Raw genomic sequence first — 17,638 nt, 5'->3', positions numbered from 1 at the left:
CTAAGTAATATAAATTGTAATAAAAATAAATAAAAACAAATAAACGAATGGAAAAAATTAAATAAATAAATTCAAATGAGCAGGTGGATGTTAAATCAACAACAACTAAATAAAAATGAATTAAGGTGTCTTTGACACGCCATCTAAGTGGGTATATGTGCCACATATAGAGCAAATATGGTCGTAAATAGGATTCTATTTAGCATGTGAGTTTGTACATATGTACATTGTCATTTATATTATGTATGTACATATGCATTTGTGTAAATATATGTACATATTAACATACATATTAAACATTTATACATAAGGGTTTCTTAACTAAAACAATTGACAGACAGACAGACTGAAGTAAACAACAAACAAATAAATAAATAAAATAGAAATACAAATTCGAATTTAAATTCAAATATATTGTATTGCCAACTAATAAAAATCTATTTTATTTGTTAGTTTTTGTTTTTATTTGTTTTCTTTTTTGTCTATTCAAATGAATTCACGACTATTTTCAATAAATTTATAAACATTATTTGTTATTTTATGTTTAAATAATAATTATTTGAATACACTAATACATTTAAATTTACATAAATACATCCACACACATGTACATGTACATATGTATGTTGTGTGTAAAGTTGAAGTCTGCCATATTATTAACTCAGTTAACATTATCGTAAATTATTATTTGACAGTTTAATTGTATTTAATCAGAACTTTATTCAATGCGATTTAATCTATTATTCGGCAGTTAATTGTATATTTGATCTAATTTGTTTCAGTTGTACTTGGAAGTTTAATTAAAACAACTTCGTAAATGCTGTTCTGTTAAAATCATAAAAATTATAAGAATATTTTAATTTTTATATTCCCTGTGAAATATAAAGATGTATTGCCCGAAGATGTGCAGAAAAACAAATAAACTAATTTTCATTACAAACTAAACTAAATAATAAAGTAGGTCTAGAAAAAAATTTCAAAGTCAATTATAATATTAATTGATTCTATTAAAAATAAAAATGAAATTTTTCTAAGCTGTAATGTGATATTCTTGATTACAACTGAATAAAATATAGAATCGATTTTATTTATTCCTTTAACTTATGTTACATAAATAACTACATATTTTTCTTAACTACATAGTGTTAATTAAATGTAAAAAAAACAATAAAAAGCTAAAAATGTACCCAAAAATCAGATTAAACATGTAATGCGTAAAGGAACTAAAAGTAGGGTGAACACAGTTTTTAAATGGCATGAAGGGAATTGTGTCATAATTAATTTGTTGTTTCTTTGAATTTTGACATTTTTGGTTTGATAACTTAATTGAAAATTGCGTGTTTAAAACTTCTAGCTTATAATTTTACTAACTAAAACATACATCTAAACCAAAATATTTATTAATTCCTAAAGGCATAATTATGCGTACCAAACAATTATAATCTGAACGTAACAACGAACAAACGAAGCGAAAAGTTATGACGGAAAACATGACGAAAATTAACATAAACGTGTATTTATACGGGGAAGTGATTAATTAGCACTTAATCAAAATTAATATTGTGTTTCTAATAAAAAATTTAATAAATTTCTACTAAAAACAAAAAAAGTTAACAGAAAAACCTCTTAAAACTATGAGAAAAAACGGCTAAAAAGTAACGGTAAAGCTAATTTTCATTATTTTGCTAACGGTAGAGAACTAAAATGGTATTTTAAATGTACCATTCATTGTATGCCACTGAGTGGCAGCTTTAAGAAAAAACTAACGACATATCTCATATTATAAAGCAGCTTTATATGTATTACTTATTTATATTTATTGGGGAATAACTAGGAAATACAAAGAAATAACGGAATAAGACACGTGCCCTAAATAAAAAAAATACAAATTATTTCCGTATAAATATGACACATATCAATATGAAGTAATCCTTTATACATATTTTGACTTCACATATTGTAAAAACATAACCATCGAATTACAAATTTTATGTCATCATGTTATCAAATTTCATTATCTGTCAATCATTTTCTCTTTCATTGAAATTCCCTAAACTTATTTGCTAAAATTTTCATCTACTTAATAAAATTGTTTTGAATTCAACTAATTGCCCAAGTGACCAATTTATTATGATTTCTTTTCCCCCTCATGGAAAATTGATGACAATATGTTATTTTTGTAAGTAAATATTTCAAAACCAAATTAGCATCCCTAGGGATTAATTGAACAACAAAATATTTGTAGCATAGAAAATTATATAAAATACCTGTAAAAAACAAGTTTCGAAAATACATGACCAGTCTGTTCTCCAGAGAACATTCTAATAAGCTTGGACTTTTTCCTGTTTTTTATAACTAATGAATAATTTTCATCAATTCTGTTAAGTGCATAATTCAATATGTGGTAATACAATTTTATAACTGTGTTGGATAATTATTTTAATTTTAATAATATGATTTATTAACAAATTAAATTGATTGAGAGACAAAGAAAATAAAAATAAGTGATAGAGTTCGATAGAAAAAGATTTAACCCTTTCACGCACAAAACTAAACCGCTGGACTTTTATATCCACACACTTTATTTTGACGTATATTGATCATTTTTGATGAAAAATAATAAGTGTTTTCGAAGGTTATCGCAGCATTTTAGCATGTACTGACATCAAATTCTAAAAAATAACTTATTTTTCTTTGGAAATAACCATCAAAATCGAGAAGAATTAAAAAATCTTGGGACACCGGTGTCCCGTATACATAAACGAGTTAATTGATTTTGTGCTCGAGGTTTTTCATTCAAAACATGCGGAAAGTTTTCGTAAATAACACAATATTGGCTATCGTGTTGAATTGAAGAAGTTAAATCAAAATCAATAGGAAATAAAACTGCAGAATTGAAACCATTTCTATCGGATCGTGGAACAAACTTGTATATAATAATTACAATACTCTAAATATTCGATTTTCAAGGGGGCTTAATATAAAATTTCGTTTATACTCCCAAGAGCGAAATTTAAAGAGTTTAAAATATTTCAGTAGGACCTACTATCAGACTTTGGCGATTGTTTCCAAGATTTGAAACATAGAATACAGAAATTTCACATCAAATCCGTGGATTTTATATTACGAAAATAAAAGTTTCGTCAAAGCTACGCAGAAAGTTTTAAAAACTAAATTATTAAACTGTTTTGAAAATTTACATTTACAAACTTTCGCTTTTTATATAATATTCATTTCAGGTTTAGACTAGTTTGGATTGGTGTCTAGATTTGAAAATAAAATTGTATATAAAACTAAGATTTCGTATTCAATTTAAAGTGTTTCTTTAACTTTCATGGAACAGTTTTCTTTAATTTATTTAAATTAAAAATCCTATGATAGTAATTACATACATACATTCATTTATGTAGTTGTTGAACTTAGTGTAAAGTTTTATGTCCCACTCAACACAAGTCTACGTCTTTATTCGACTTCATACATCGCATTAGAAATCCTTAAAGTGTCAATTATTAAAAAACAAACAGTGACAAAATTTACGAAATTTAACAACGAGGGCTATGTTGGTGGTGGTAAATTGTTTCCCTCTAATCCACTCATTCGTACGTTATCATCAATATGATTGTAATATTTTTCATTTATGATTCAATTTAAACGCTTAAATGCTTTATAATGAGTTGCACATCTGTTCAAAAACATTCTACCGGCAACTAATACACGAGAACAAACCAATGCCTTGGTGTTGCTTGTTGTAAGTACATACTTGCTTTTTTGTAGCATTATGAAATTATGAATGATTATGTATCAACATTAGGGTGGTAAAGTAAATATGGAAATATTTTCCATGCAATTTATTTATAATCCATGTAAATAAGGACCACCTTTATGACAGTTTTTTTTTCGAAATCAAGTGTATGAAGTGTGCCATAAGTCAAAAAATGTTTTGTTTGGCAACAAATAAAACATAATTTTATTTATTTATTATTTTCAATTTTTTCTAAGTAAATTGCATTATTATAATAGTATTTGACTTGATTTTTTTACACATGTCCCTTTCAGAGAAATCTGAACATGATGAACGAAAAAGCAACTTGAACAAGTAAAACTTTTAATGTCAGATGTCAAGTGGTTTGTAAGCATTTTGAGTAAATAAATAAGAGAAGGGGTGTTATACTCTCCAGCTCTTACATTTTAGTGTTTAAATGAGTATGAAATTGTTTTCTAATGACTGAGGCGGGGTAAAAAGGTTTCTTTCAGTAATGAAATTATGTAATTTGAAACAAATTTTTATTGGAAAAAAAGATTTTTCGTTAAACACAATTATCTATGTAAGTATAAAATAATGTCCAATAATTCTGGCATATAGCACTCTGATTATGTGGATGGGTATTTTAATTTAGCAATAAACTTTTTTAGTAAACCTGAATATGAATTTTATGCACATGTTAAGTTTAATATTCATTATTTATCATCAATATGCAAGATTGATGTTTAGAATATATTTTAGACAATATGTATAAATGACCTAAATTATAGGGATTTTTAATTATTTTTAACTATATGTTGTCCCCTGTTTACTTGACGTAATATATGACATTTATTTGAAAATTTTCGACTTTTATGAGCAGATGTTTATATCAAACAAGGTTCATAAATGTGTATTTTATTTTATTTATTTATAAGTATTTTTTTCTTTAAACACCCTCACATGAATTGCTTAACTCGTACCTTGTTGAACACTTATTTATGTTATAGTTTTATTTAAAAACAAAACAAAAAACCACATAAATTATTGCATAATTACCCTGACAACCTTTCAACAAAAAATTATACCACAAAAGAGTGAAAAAAACCAAATCCTCATACCTTTTGTTAGCATTTTTTACATGCACGCATTTACTTTTTTTTTTTTTTTTTTTTTGTTTTAGTTAGTTTTGCTTTTCGGTTCAAGTGTTTTGACTTTTACTCATAAATCCCTTTAGCAAATAATGTAAGTGAATATGGTAAAGAAGGAGGCTAATAATGTGTTAATTGTTCTACACCCTCTAAATTGAATGAACACACTGAACAACAAAAACGGTGAACCCACAACAATTTGTTTAAAGAAAATTTATTGACTTCGACTACATAATAAATATTATGTAAATAAAAAAATAGAAATATCTCGTCAAAAATATTGTTAAGAATTTTAAACAAAGGAAATAATTTTGGAAAATTGTTGGTATGAATTTTTTGCAGTGAATAACTGTAATTCTTAAATCTCGTCAGTGATATTAATTTCATACTTACACACAATATAAAACTAATTTAAAAACAAGTGCTTAATAATGATATTTCAGATTTTCAATTATAATGAAGCACATACTAATTAGTTTAATATTTAAAAAATCCAGAAAAAATAATTGAAAACTAAAAATGAATCATATAACAAAACTTTCTAACTGTAATTTTATGGACATTCAAGTTTAATATAATAAGCACATGTGTTAATGTATTGTAGGTATGAGTAAGATTATCCTTTTTGAAAATCAATATCATTGTCGGCATTTTAACTAATTAAAATATTTCCTTTTACCTTGGCTTTTGTCTGAAGAGTATTTGAAAAATTATTTAACCACACAACAGACAAACAAACAAACAAACAAACAGGATGCCAAAAGACATGAACAATAAAATCAGTAAAACTACAAACCTTGACAAAGGCGGAACTAAAAATTAACCTTCAAATTCAAAACAAAACGAAAAAAAATCACAAAAATAAAACATGTCATAATTTCTGTCAGATTTATAAAATTTCTTTGTTTAAATAAAATTGAATTAAGCTTAAATAAACTAAAATTATAAACACTGGCAGAAAGCATGTTTATTTATGTATGAGAAAAATCCAAAGCACACAAGTATTTATTTCATAAAAGTAACATTTCTCTTCTTACGAATCATTTGTAATTACAGGGAAGTGCATTATGAACTTATTCATTAACTCATTTTTTAGGGTATATGTTTAATTATGACTACGGGACATCTATTCATATTTTTTGTTAAAATTAAAACAGCGTGACAGCATTTAAAATCATTTTATCCTGTTCAATAGCAAACATGATTGTGTTTGGAAAACAATGGAATTTTATTATAATTTTAGGCGCCGTATATCAATTTACAATACCGACTACAAGCGCATTTTTTATATTCATCCCTAAAGAGTAAAACGTATAAGTTTTTTGGAGACTTCAAAAAATTATCACATATTAAGAAAAATTAAAATTTATTGAAGTTGAAGGGGCCGTATCATTTTAAACAATTCCTATTTTTTAAAGTTTTTGTTATAAAAACCGTTAATTGCGCAGGCCAACAAAATGAATGTTTTGAAAAACTTTTAAAACCAATCTGACTCGATTTCATTTATTTTTAGGTGTTGAAACCTGTATCTCATATATCGATTTTCTTCGGAATATGGAATATTTAGCTCATATACTTCAAACATTTTCTATAATTTTAAAAATATATGTATCTACGTTTAATATCGATCTTTTATATGTCCTTATAAATATGAGTATTTATTACATATTTTCTCTAAATTTCATTATTGTTTCAAGAAAGTTTCCCAATATTGCATATTTTTAACATATGGGGAATTTCATGTCAAGTGACCCAACTAAAAAAATTGATTTTGACGAAATACTAAGTTTAGTACTATTGGATAGTAGGTCAGACACAAATTTTCAGCTCTATCGGTCAAGAACTGCCGGACTTAGAGGGGGTCAAAGTTGGACATTTCGGTCATACAGGGTTTCATTCCAATGAGTGTAACTTTTCACCTATTGGTCCTAGCAAAAATTGTTCAAAGGAGATCAGATAGCTATTTCTTCATAACTTTAAATTTTTTAACCGATTTCTGTGTTTATATCTTATAGGAACGATAATTGCATACATAACCAAATTCTGAACATAATATTATCAAATGAGGGATTCTCTTTTAAAATTCCTCTTCATTACTTCAGAATGACTAGAACAGAAGTAATTTCTATGCCATTTTAAAGGTTTTAACCATAAGGTTGCAAATTACATTAATTATAAACTATAAAAATAAAATAACGTAGTTTTTAGAAGTCAATAAACATTCAAAATTTTAATAGGGGACTTTTCTATTTTAGTGTCAGCATCAATACTAGTATCTAAATCTAAACGTATTAAATCGGTACTGGTTGCCAATCTTGAATATATAAAATTTATTTTCAATTTCTGTTTCGATCTTCTGACACTAAAAATAACTTCTAGGTTTTGTTTTTATTCTTTTTAAACTTTTTTCACAAACACATTCAAATCATAAAATTGTTTTTGGACCCCCAAGGGCAATATTTACATTTTGGCTTATTTGTTAAAAGTAAAATAAAATCCAAACAAGAAACAAAATAATGGTTACTTTTATGTTCTTTGTTCTTTTCAATATGTAAGTGTGTTTGTATGTTTGTAGGTGAGGTATAAGGTAAGAGTACGAGTAAGTAATAGAAACAATAAAGAGGAAAAAGAAAAAATATTACAATTTAACTGCTTATTAAATACGCATAAACAACTTTTGTTGCAAACAAAACTGTCAATAGAACCAACGACAACATCTAAACGCCCCTTCCTCCCCATCCGCTCACACAAAATTGAATGGAAATAGAAATAAAACGCCTGCTTTATTGCGAAGGAGTTTTATTAAAGGACTCTTGGTTTAGCAGCTAATTAAATACATGGAGACACGTGACTCTAAAGTAAATACAATTTAATACACCGCCTTGATGATGATGATTTTGTGCTTGCTCCTGTTTTTGTTGATGTGACATTTTGACAAAAAGTGGTTGTGAACTTTTTCACAGATTCTTTTGACAAAAACTAAAATTTTAAATACATGTTTGCTGTAGGATACAAGTAGCAGAGTTTGTTTGTGTTTGACTATTACGTTTGATTTAGTAAAAGGTCGGTCACATGTTCAGTATTACATTACATTATGATTTTTGACGTTGAAATAAAAACCGTTATTACTAAGGCAAGTGTGTGTTTATGTTTGAATGAAATGAACTGGTAACAAATTCAGTGAAACAAAAAACAAGCACGTGTTTTATTTACACAGGCATGTGATTAGTTTAGTATTAGTGTCAAACTTTCACTTATAATACATGGACAGACTAACAATTTTACATGACACATACACAATTACATACGTACATATATTTCATAATATAGCTGAGAAAAAATTGTTAATTTAAGATTTTAAACTACATTAATAATAATCATAAACAAATTACAATTACAAACACACTCATTGCCATAAGGAATAAACAAACAGCGTTTGCATTTCAACTCACATTTGTGTCGATTAAACGATATTAGATCCTTGCATATTAGGTCAAAATTTTGAAATAACTCGAAAGTAAGACCTTAAAACTTACTTTTTCGACTTAAAATGTTTTAGTTTGGAGGCGTTCATAATATTGTTAACAGAGTCGTAATTAAATAAATATTTTTCACAAATCTATAAAACGAATATTTAATTAAATTTTTACTTATACACATTTTTATAATTGTCATAATCGAATTAAAAATAATACCGCCTTTAATGGTAATAAATGTTTCGGCATTTAATTCATCCGTGTTTGATCCTTAATCATTTGTTATTTTTTTTTTTTTATTCATTCATTCTTAGTAAAGTGTCTCAATTAATTAAAATGCTTGAGACTTACTAAATCTACGAGCATGTCCTTTCAGTTACCGACAACTTTTCAAAGCTCTAAAGTTTTTGCGGTATTAACTGACATTGTTTTTGAAATGCCGTCTTTATCTAAATAATGGCATCCAATTACGTCATGTAGGCTTTATTCGTAAGAACGTATGGTTTAAAGAAAAATAAATATATTCTTTATATTGTTCTTTATAAAGAACGTACATATATATGTACAACATACATATACATTAAACTTTTGTGCATTTAAGTTGAACTAAAGACACAGTTCATAATATTTTACAATATTAAAATACGTACAAAAAAAGATTTATTAAAAATAAATTTTAATCTTTAAAAAAATATTTTTTTCAGAATGCCTATCATATTTAATTTTAATGTATTTTTAAATATATTATTTTCCTCGAATATGTAATCTGCTCAAAACGTTTCATAAGACTCATCAAGTTAAGCTGTCGTCTTTATAATAGTGAAGGGTGCGCAACGAGTGTAATTCGAGTTTAAAAACGTGTTCACATATTCATACATATTTGAAGACGTTCCAACATTATTTGAAGATAGATATTTGCGTCCATACAAATTGCTCTTTTCAAGTTGATGATTTCTCCCTTAATATTTCCGTATCTTTTATTTTTTATAGAATCTGTTTAATGAAGTTAAATAGAATTGAGTCATGACACGTGATAAGTATTAGGAAATGATTTTTGAAAAAATAATTCCGATAAACATTCGCCAATAAGCAAAAAAAAGTATTGAGTAAACTTGGAAATTTTGAATTCATTCCACAAATGTAGTATAACATTTCTTGGATTTTTTAAAATTGTAAAAAATTGTTTTTGTACAATTATTTAATAAAACGTTAATAGATTAATGTGGTTATGATGTGGAATTGTACGTCGACCGAATAGAATAATTCCAAAGTCAACATAATTGTCCAATTCACAAATGTTATGTTACATATTTTTTAGTTTATTAAAATACAGAATTACGAAATCTGCTTATGAACAGCCAATTATATCTTAATATTGTAAAAAGTCATATAGTAACAAGTAAGAGTGCTATACCGAATCCCACCAACAAATCGAATGATATTTGCGATAGGGCCTTTAATGAGGACTTAAGTCAATTATTGACAAATAAGTTTTATCCAATTTTTATAATCATAAAAGGAGTATTATGAATCGATCCTCATAAAATTTTGAAAAGAGATTTCTGTCCGTATAACATTTATTTTTTCAATTTCATTGCTATAATCGAATTTGTAATTCAGTCATAAGAGTTAAAGTAATTTTCTGATTGAGATCTTATATGGGGGGTAGATTCAATTATCGACCGATCCCCATGCAATTCGGTAGGAAGATTTTTGTTCCTATAAGTCTTGCGTATGTCAAATTTCATAACTGTACTCGCCTGTAATGAACGATAAAGTGATTTTATAATTGGGACCTTATATGAGGGGACGGGGTCAATTTTCGAGCGAACCTCATAAAACAGATAGATGTGGAGTGATTGTGGTTCATACAAAATTTATGTCGAATTTCATCGCTGTACTAGTATTTTTAAGCCATATATGGGGGGTCTGGCCAATTTTGGTCCGATTCACATTAAATTTTGTATAGCAATTTTGGTTTATACAAAACTTGTTTGTCTCGATTTTCATCGCTGTACTTCGAGTAACCCATTAATATTAAAGTCATTTTCTGAACGGACCTTATATGGGGGAGTAAGGTCAATTATGGACCGATCATCATAAAATTTGGTAGAGAGATTATGGCTCATATAAAACTTGTCGAATTTTATCGCTATACATGTATTTTTAAAACAGCTATGACAATTAAAACTGTTTTCCTGGAGGCCACTTGTGGACCGATATTGCCCATTTTTAATACCAAATTACCTATAGGAAATATTTGTGTAAAATTACAACAATTTATCAAAGGTTTATAGAACAAATATTGTATAAACATTTGTCTTATAAATCTTTGATAAATTGTTATGAATAAGGCCCTTAGTCTTTACGTTTACCTAGTATATTTATTATTATTATAATATTCTTGCTTTTATTACGTTTTTTACCCCTCTTTATTAAAAGTTTGTACTAAAATATTATATTTTTATAATTTTTGCTTAATAAACTAGACATTTTATTTTATAGGACTTTTAAAATTTACCACCACTTCCATACTTATAGGTTAATAAGAATAAATGTTCTTTCAAATTCTTCTAATCAATTTGCTTTGACCATTTTTATTATAACACTAAAATCGTTTATATTTCATATACACACAAACGTGCATATGCATATCTATATATACGTGTACATATATGTATGTATGTATGAATACATGTATTTATGTTTATATTACAAACTTACACACTCACACATATACACTAACTGGTGTATTCAAGTTAAAAGTCAATTTTCCAATTTGCAAACTGTCAGAAACATACTCGAAAGTAATTTGGTGCCAAACTTTTTTCTCTCCAACTTTAATTTTAATCAGTATGTATTATTCCAGATGTGGTGGTATGAAAGCATAGAGAGTGCGTACTGTAAACTTTTGGTTTTCACTTTGCTGCTGTTGTTTATCATTTGATGATTTTTTGGGTGGACTAAACATTTTTAACAAATATGAAGATACCAAACAAGAAACGAAGGACGAAGGACTAATTCAACATTGCATACATACACAACTGCTAAATATTGATGATGTAGAGAAAACGTTTTCTATCTTCGTACTTTATTTACTGAGTTCACAAGTCGCGTGCTGTTTCGAAATGGATGTACTATGTGTAAAGGTGCGTGTATGTGAGTTCTTGCTACCAGTTGAAGAAGGAGATGTTAAACACAACAAAGTTTTCCAATAAAATTGCCATCATGGTGATGCTTTCGGGTTAAACTCAGTATTAACTATTCTCTTATAAACCCCTGTTCTGCATCCCAAAAGTTCTGACCCACACCCTTCAAAAACGCCATTGAATATTTTCCAACGGTACGGGTTCAGTTAATATACTCGTAAAATTTTGTTGACTATGAATGCTGTCAGAATGTGGCAGTGTTGGGGGACAAACAATAAAGACTTTTGAAAGAGATTAAACATGAAAAGTGGTTGATGGCACTAACGAATGTTGTTAAGTTTTTCTCTGAGTGTGATTGTGGGAGGCAGGTAAAAAATGGGGGATTTATTTCATATGGGATGAATGGGGATGAAACAAACAAAGTAAAACAAATTGCGAAGTAAGTTGTATCTCATTTTTTGTACATTTTGAACTACAGCTCAGATCAAAACATGAAAGCTTTCAATAAAGCTTTTTTTCGCCTCCGATGGGTGGCAATTAAAAAAGTTGGGGTTAATGGGGGCGTTTTTGCTTTTATTCTATCGAGTTCGTTATACAAATACATATTGTGTGGGTGTGTATGTCTTTATTTGAGTTTTTATGATGTTTATTTTCATTATGGCGCGCCATGAATGGAAATTACAAAATTGATTTTTGATGATTTAATTAAAATGAAGAAGCTGCCAGCCTCCATCCTCCACTCACATCAACACACAACGCAATATTTAATTAAAACCAGCATTAAAACTAAACAAAAAATATACACATAAATGAAAAGCTGACAATGTCAATTAGTAAAATTGAAATGAACGTTTTTTAATCGATTATTTATTTTAATATGTAAAATTACAAAGCATTTCAATTCATGGATTAATCTAGTGAATTAAATAAATGTAAATTTACTAATTTAAATACAATGTCGATTAAAATAATCAGGAAATTTTATGTTTATTTTTTTATTGACACAGCAAAATTTTTAATCGAAAACCCATTTTACTTCAGTTTTAAAAATTTCACATAATTTGTATTAAGTTTAAACCCCGTCTTACATACATATATCCTAACATTATATTTTATCAGAGTTCAGTTTTTCAGTTCAGTTTTATCAGATTTTTATCAGACTTTTATTTTATCAGACTTCAGTTTTTCAGTTCACTTCAGTTTTTTACTTCAGTTTTAAAAATTTCACATAATTTGTATTAAGTTTAAATCCCGTCTTACATACATATATCCTAACATTATATTTTATCAGACTTGTCTCTACTATTTAAAAATAATTAAATTTTAGTTTTCAATATTACGTATACGCAACATGTACTCGTTACAAAATTGTGAATAAATTTTCATATTTTTCGTTTCCTTAATTTTTAAATAAGTGTTTTAAAATTTATTCAATTATGCTTCACATTAAATAAAGTATTTTAATAATATGTAATTCCAATATTGTCGAGAAATTTCGATACTAAACCATGTTTTTGCCATATATGTATATACATAATTTTAAAAAAAGAAATACTTGAAGAGTTACTAAAACTATATTGTTGGACATTTGTAGTCGCATATTTTTGTTTGTTTGTATTCATTTATAATTAATTAACACAAATTGCATTTAATTACTTCACTTTCAAACGAGACTATAAGATAATCTAAAATTATTGGAAAACTTGAATAACTTCCCCCACTCATGGAAAAATGGTTGCGTGTAAATATGTATGCATATAAAATTCTTCATTTATACTCCGCCATTAGTTTTGTTACCACACTTTTCGTTTATTTAATGTGTTTCCGTTGTATTTATCTCAATTAGTGACTCATTTAGTCTGGCTGTCATACCCTTAATCTTTTGGTGGGATGCTGAAACCCAAAAGTTGATGTCTGCCACATTCACTTCGTTTTATTACATTTTTGGTTAAAGATAATTCTAATTACAGCTTGTTTACTTAATTGAATTTTATTCGTCTTTTCGTCGTTTTTTTTTTCGTTCTTTTCCCATTCTTAATTCTAATACCGTTTCTGAATGAGAATAAAAACTCAGAGTCAATGTTAAATTGAAGATGGCTGAAGCTAAGAATGCAAACAAGTTAAACAGCCGCCATTTTGTTTTCTATGTATGTAATTCTCTTTTATTTTATACAGAACTTAACTCTACAAATACTACGAGTACTAAGTATACATCCATACATACATATTTAGTTAGTGTTATAATTAAGCTCATTCATTTGAAATTATATTTTATGGTTTTTGTGTAAAAGAAGACAAAAAAACAACTGCAAAAAAGCTTACAGTAGATGTGCTTTTCCTCTTTTATGTAAAATTGTTTGTGTCTACTGAGTTGTTTTTTTTTTTTTCTAACGTAATTTTTCTTCTTCCCATTGTCGTTGTTTTGTACTTGTCAAATTAATGACATTTAACTAGATGCCTGTTAGAATATTCACTTGTCTTTTGCTGCCTTCATGTTCGTGATGAACTTTGTTTGAATGTATGTGTCTGTTTGTTGTTGTAAGTTTAATTAATTTTTTCGTTCGTTAAACTAATTGTTGCTTAAGGTGATTATCAGCAAAGAATATACAACATTAAATGAGGCCATAATTGGTTTAGAGAAGATTTAAAAACATAATTAGTGAAATTTAAGTAAATCAAGTAAATTTGCAGACGATAATAAATAATTTTTCACCATAGGTGCTAATATATACATACAAATACATAAATGTATATAAGAAGAAAATTTTTTAATTTTATTAATCATAAAATGATTTCAGCAAATGACGGCGATGTAAAAATGATAGATGCCGTCGGAAGTATCTGTAATAGTTTCTTCTAAGATATCATCAAATAATCACAAAGAATAAATTTCAATTTTGAAGTGATTAATGAAAGAACAAGCTAATATTATTCCTCTTAAACTCATATTATAAAATTTCATTAAGTAAAAGAAAATTGAATTGTACAACTAAAATAAATGTTGTATCTTTTACTTGTAGGTATGGTTTCAAAATCGCAGAGCCAAATGGAGAAGACAGGAAAAATCAGAAAGTTTGAGACTTGGTCTCACACATTTTACACAACTACCGCATCGTTTGGGCTGTGGTCCTTCAGGCTTGCCGGTAGATCCCTGGCTATCGCCTCCTTTACTGTCAGCTTTGCCAGGTAATAAACGATTAATTAATATATTGAAAACTCATTTTATTAACGTATACTCTTTATTATTCATTTTAGGATTTCTTTCACATCCTCAAACAGTCTATCCATCGTATCTCACACCACCTCTAAGTTTAACTCCATCTAACCTAGCGATGAGCAGTTTAGCAGGAATGGGACCACATGGTCATGGACCGCATTCAACAGGTCATCATCAGCCACCACCTGGAATGACATTGGGATCTAGTAGTTCACATGGAGGCCATCAACATTTGCAGCTAACACATCTGTCACCTCATTTGTCACGCATGTCACCACAGTCGATGGCCGCAATGAATCCTCAAATATCTGTAGCAAATTCAATGTCCTCAACATCAACAACATCCTCTAATGTGTCGGCCACAAATTCTCCACTCACCTCTTTACCTCCACCCTCTTTAAGTTCTTCTGTCTCTATAGCACCACAATCACTGTCACCGCAAAATCTTACCACCGTCAATGGTGACAATGACTCCCACTCGAGTGCGACAAAATGCTCTTCTGCAAACATTGATGTGGTGGATGTGGGTCGCGAAAGTCCCATACCCACAATTAACGCAACCGTAGCAACAAATAATGGCCTCACTAATTCAAATGTCAACGAGCCTTCAACACCACCTTCTTCTACTGCCTCCTCCAACACTGCTTCTTCAGTGACAGCAACAAATCAACAACCGCAAACGACAGACATACGTTCAAATTCTATTGCAACATTACGCATCAAGGCCAAGGAACATCTCGAAAATATAAATAAAAGTTTAACTATGGTTTAGAATGTCTGGTTAACCGTCACCGTAATTTAATTTTATTCCTATGACTCGCTCACCAAGCCTTCTTTTATGTCATTTTTCAATTAAATGTTTTGACACAAATGTTTAACTAAGTAATTTACACAAAAATACACACGGCTCTATATACAGACAAAAATCAATATATGTAATTAATTAAAACCATTGAACACCTAATTAAATAAATTCGAGTAGTAAATTATTAAATCGTTAGTTGTACTTAGTTTCTAAACATTTTTAAGTTAAGAATGTAATTTAACCTTCACTCATAAGAAATAAACATTAGTTAACTTTACATACTTGTAATTTTAATCGCAAATAAATCCGAAATAAAAAACATTTTATAAGTAGTTAAAATACAAATGTATTTCTCACGGCAGTCAAGTCAAGAAATAATATTATATTTTAGTTTGTACTATTGTATTTATAAATAGCTGTAGCTGTATTTTTATTAAATCTATAATTAATAGTGTACTTTAAGAGATAGACTACTAGATCATTAACCAATAAATAAATTCACATTTTAAAACAATCGAGTGTCATTGGCTCGTTAAATATACATATTTTTAGGAATGAAATCAATCAAATAATTAGCTCTAGCTTCCAAGTACTTTTTAACTTAAGCCGTTTGGAGTAAATTTGGATTCTGTCTTTTGTATCTTATATTACACCATCAATATGCCATACATTTCAACGAAATTTCGGATTTCATTTATTAGATTTATTTTAATTTTATTATCGTATATTAAAAGTTGTATGAACATCAGGGTGATAGTAGTATGGATTTTGTAGGAAGTGTGGTGAATTATGGACCGAAGCTGAGAAAATTCGATGAATTTTTTATTTACAATAAAACTTGAAATGTTTTTAAGCCAGTTATCGGCTTTAAAGTAATTTTTTCAGAGTACCTTAGTACCTTTGTAAGAGAGATTTAAGTAACTATAAAACTTGTTTGCTATTCTGACATTTTAAAGCAAGTTATGAGCGTTAAAGTAGTTTTCTGAGGGGAATAAGGAGATTTTATGTGGAGAGTATAGTCAATATACTGGTATTTTTAAGCTAGTTATGACTTTAAAAATGTGATTTTCTGAAAGAGGGATTATATAGGGATAAGTGTCTATCCCTATAAATGCATTTGTGTCTTTATAAGTATTGACTTAGATAAATCAAAAGAGTGTGTATTTTAAGATACTTTTTGTATATGTTGTCCTTATCTGTAGCGTAGCTTTATGAAAATACTTACAACTCCGTGCAACGCCGGGTATAACCATTTAATTATTAAATAATTCTAACAATTCTAATGCAATTAGTTGCCGCAATTACAAAATAATTATATCAAAAACTAAAAACAACCAAAATGTAGAACTTGCTTCCTTTTAATTTAAATGTCAGCGAGACTGAAGCATTAATCAATTAAATCATTATCACAACAAATTAATCACACCACTATATACCGCATGTGTTTTTAAAAACACACGTACCTAATATGCTAATACAAAAAAAATTAAAAACAAGAGAGGAATCAGTTGGATTTACTTGTAGAAACTAACAGAGGAACAAATAAACACCAAAGTAACTAAACAATTTCACATGACAACTACAAAACGGGCATACAATAGTCCCCTTTCTATATTTTATTTTCAATCCCTAGTACGTTCTACCACCACTCTTCTCTCTGCAAAGGAAGTGTTGACAACCTAGAATTAAATGCAATTATAAACCAAACGAACCTGCTATTCAACGAACCAACTAACCAGCCAACCGAACAATTAAAACTACTAAATGTATTGTAAACAAAAGGACATAATCGTCCTTATCAGGGAAGGAGAGAACCTCTTGGTTATTGTTGTTGCCGTTACAAGAATTGTCGTGACAAATTCTGTATCTACCGTCAATTTTGCAGTAGTGTGGGCGCTTAGTTTGAAACAAATCACAAGGTCTACTATTTTCATACAATCAACATTATTAAAAATTGTAATCAAATAATGAATGCAAGTGATCAAAAGATAGTATTGTCGAACATAGTATATGTTTATACATATGTATGAATGTACATATACATATGTAAGTAAATGTGTGTGAATTTAATAATTGATTAGTATGTAGTTTATTATGA

The 17,638-nt window shown here is 28.1% G+C and overlaps 1 protein-coding gene across 1 annotated transcript in view; it reads left to right on the top strand.

Moving 5' to 3' along the window:
• LOC119599591 (retinal homeobox protein Rx) overlaps nt 1-15,891 on the top strand; it is a 36,365-nt gene extending 20,474 nt beyond the window's left edge. The window contains exons 5-6 of the mRNA XM_037949407.1: nt 14,539-14,704; nt 14,774-15,891. Of these exons, the coding sequence (XP_037805335.1) occupies nt 14,539-14,704; nt 14,774-15,507 (900 nt within the window). The 3' untranslated portion in view covers nt 15,508-15,891. The remainder of the gene's footprint in view (nt 1-14,538; nt 14,705-14,773) is intronic.
• Nucleotides 15,892-17,638: the final 1,747 nt, after the last annotated feature.

Source organism: Lucilia sericata, unplaced genomic scaffold (genome assembly GCF_015586225.1).
Source record: "Lucilia sericata isolate MDLA Ls3-8-SP2 unplaced genomic scaffold, ASM1558622v1 Contig000083F_arrow, whole genome shotgun sequence".
Lineage (NCBI taxonomy): Eukaryota > Metazoa > Arthropoda > Insecta > Diptera > Calliphoridae > Lucilia > Lucilia sericata.
This window is presented reverse-complemented; position numbering and strand designations above follow the sequence as displayed.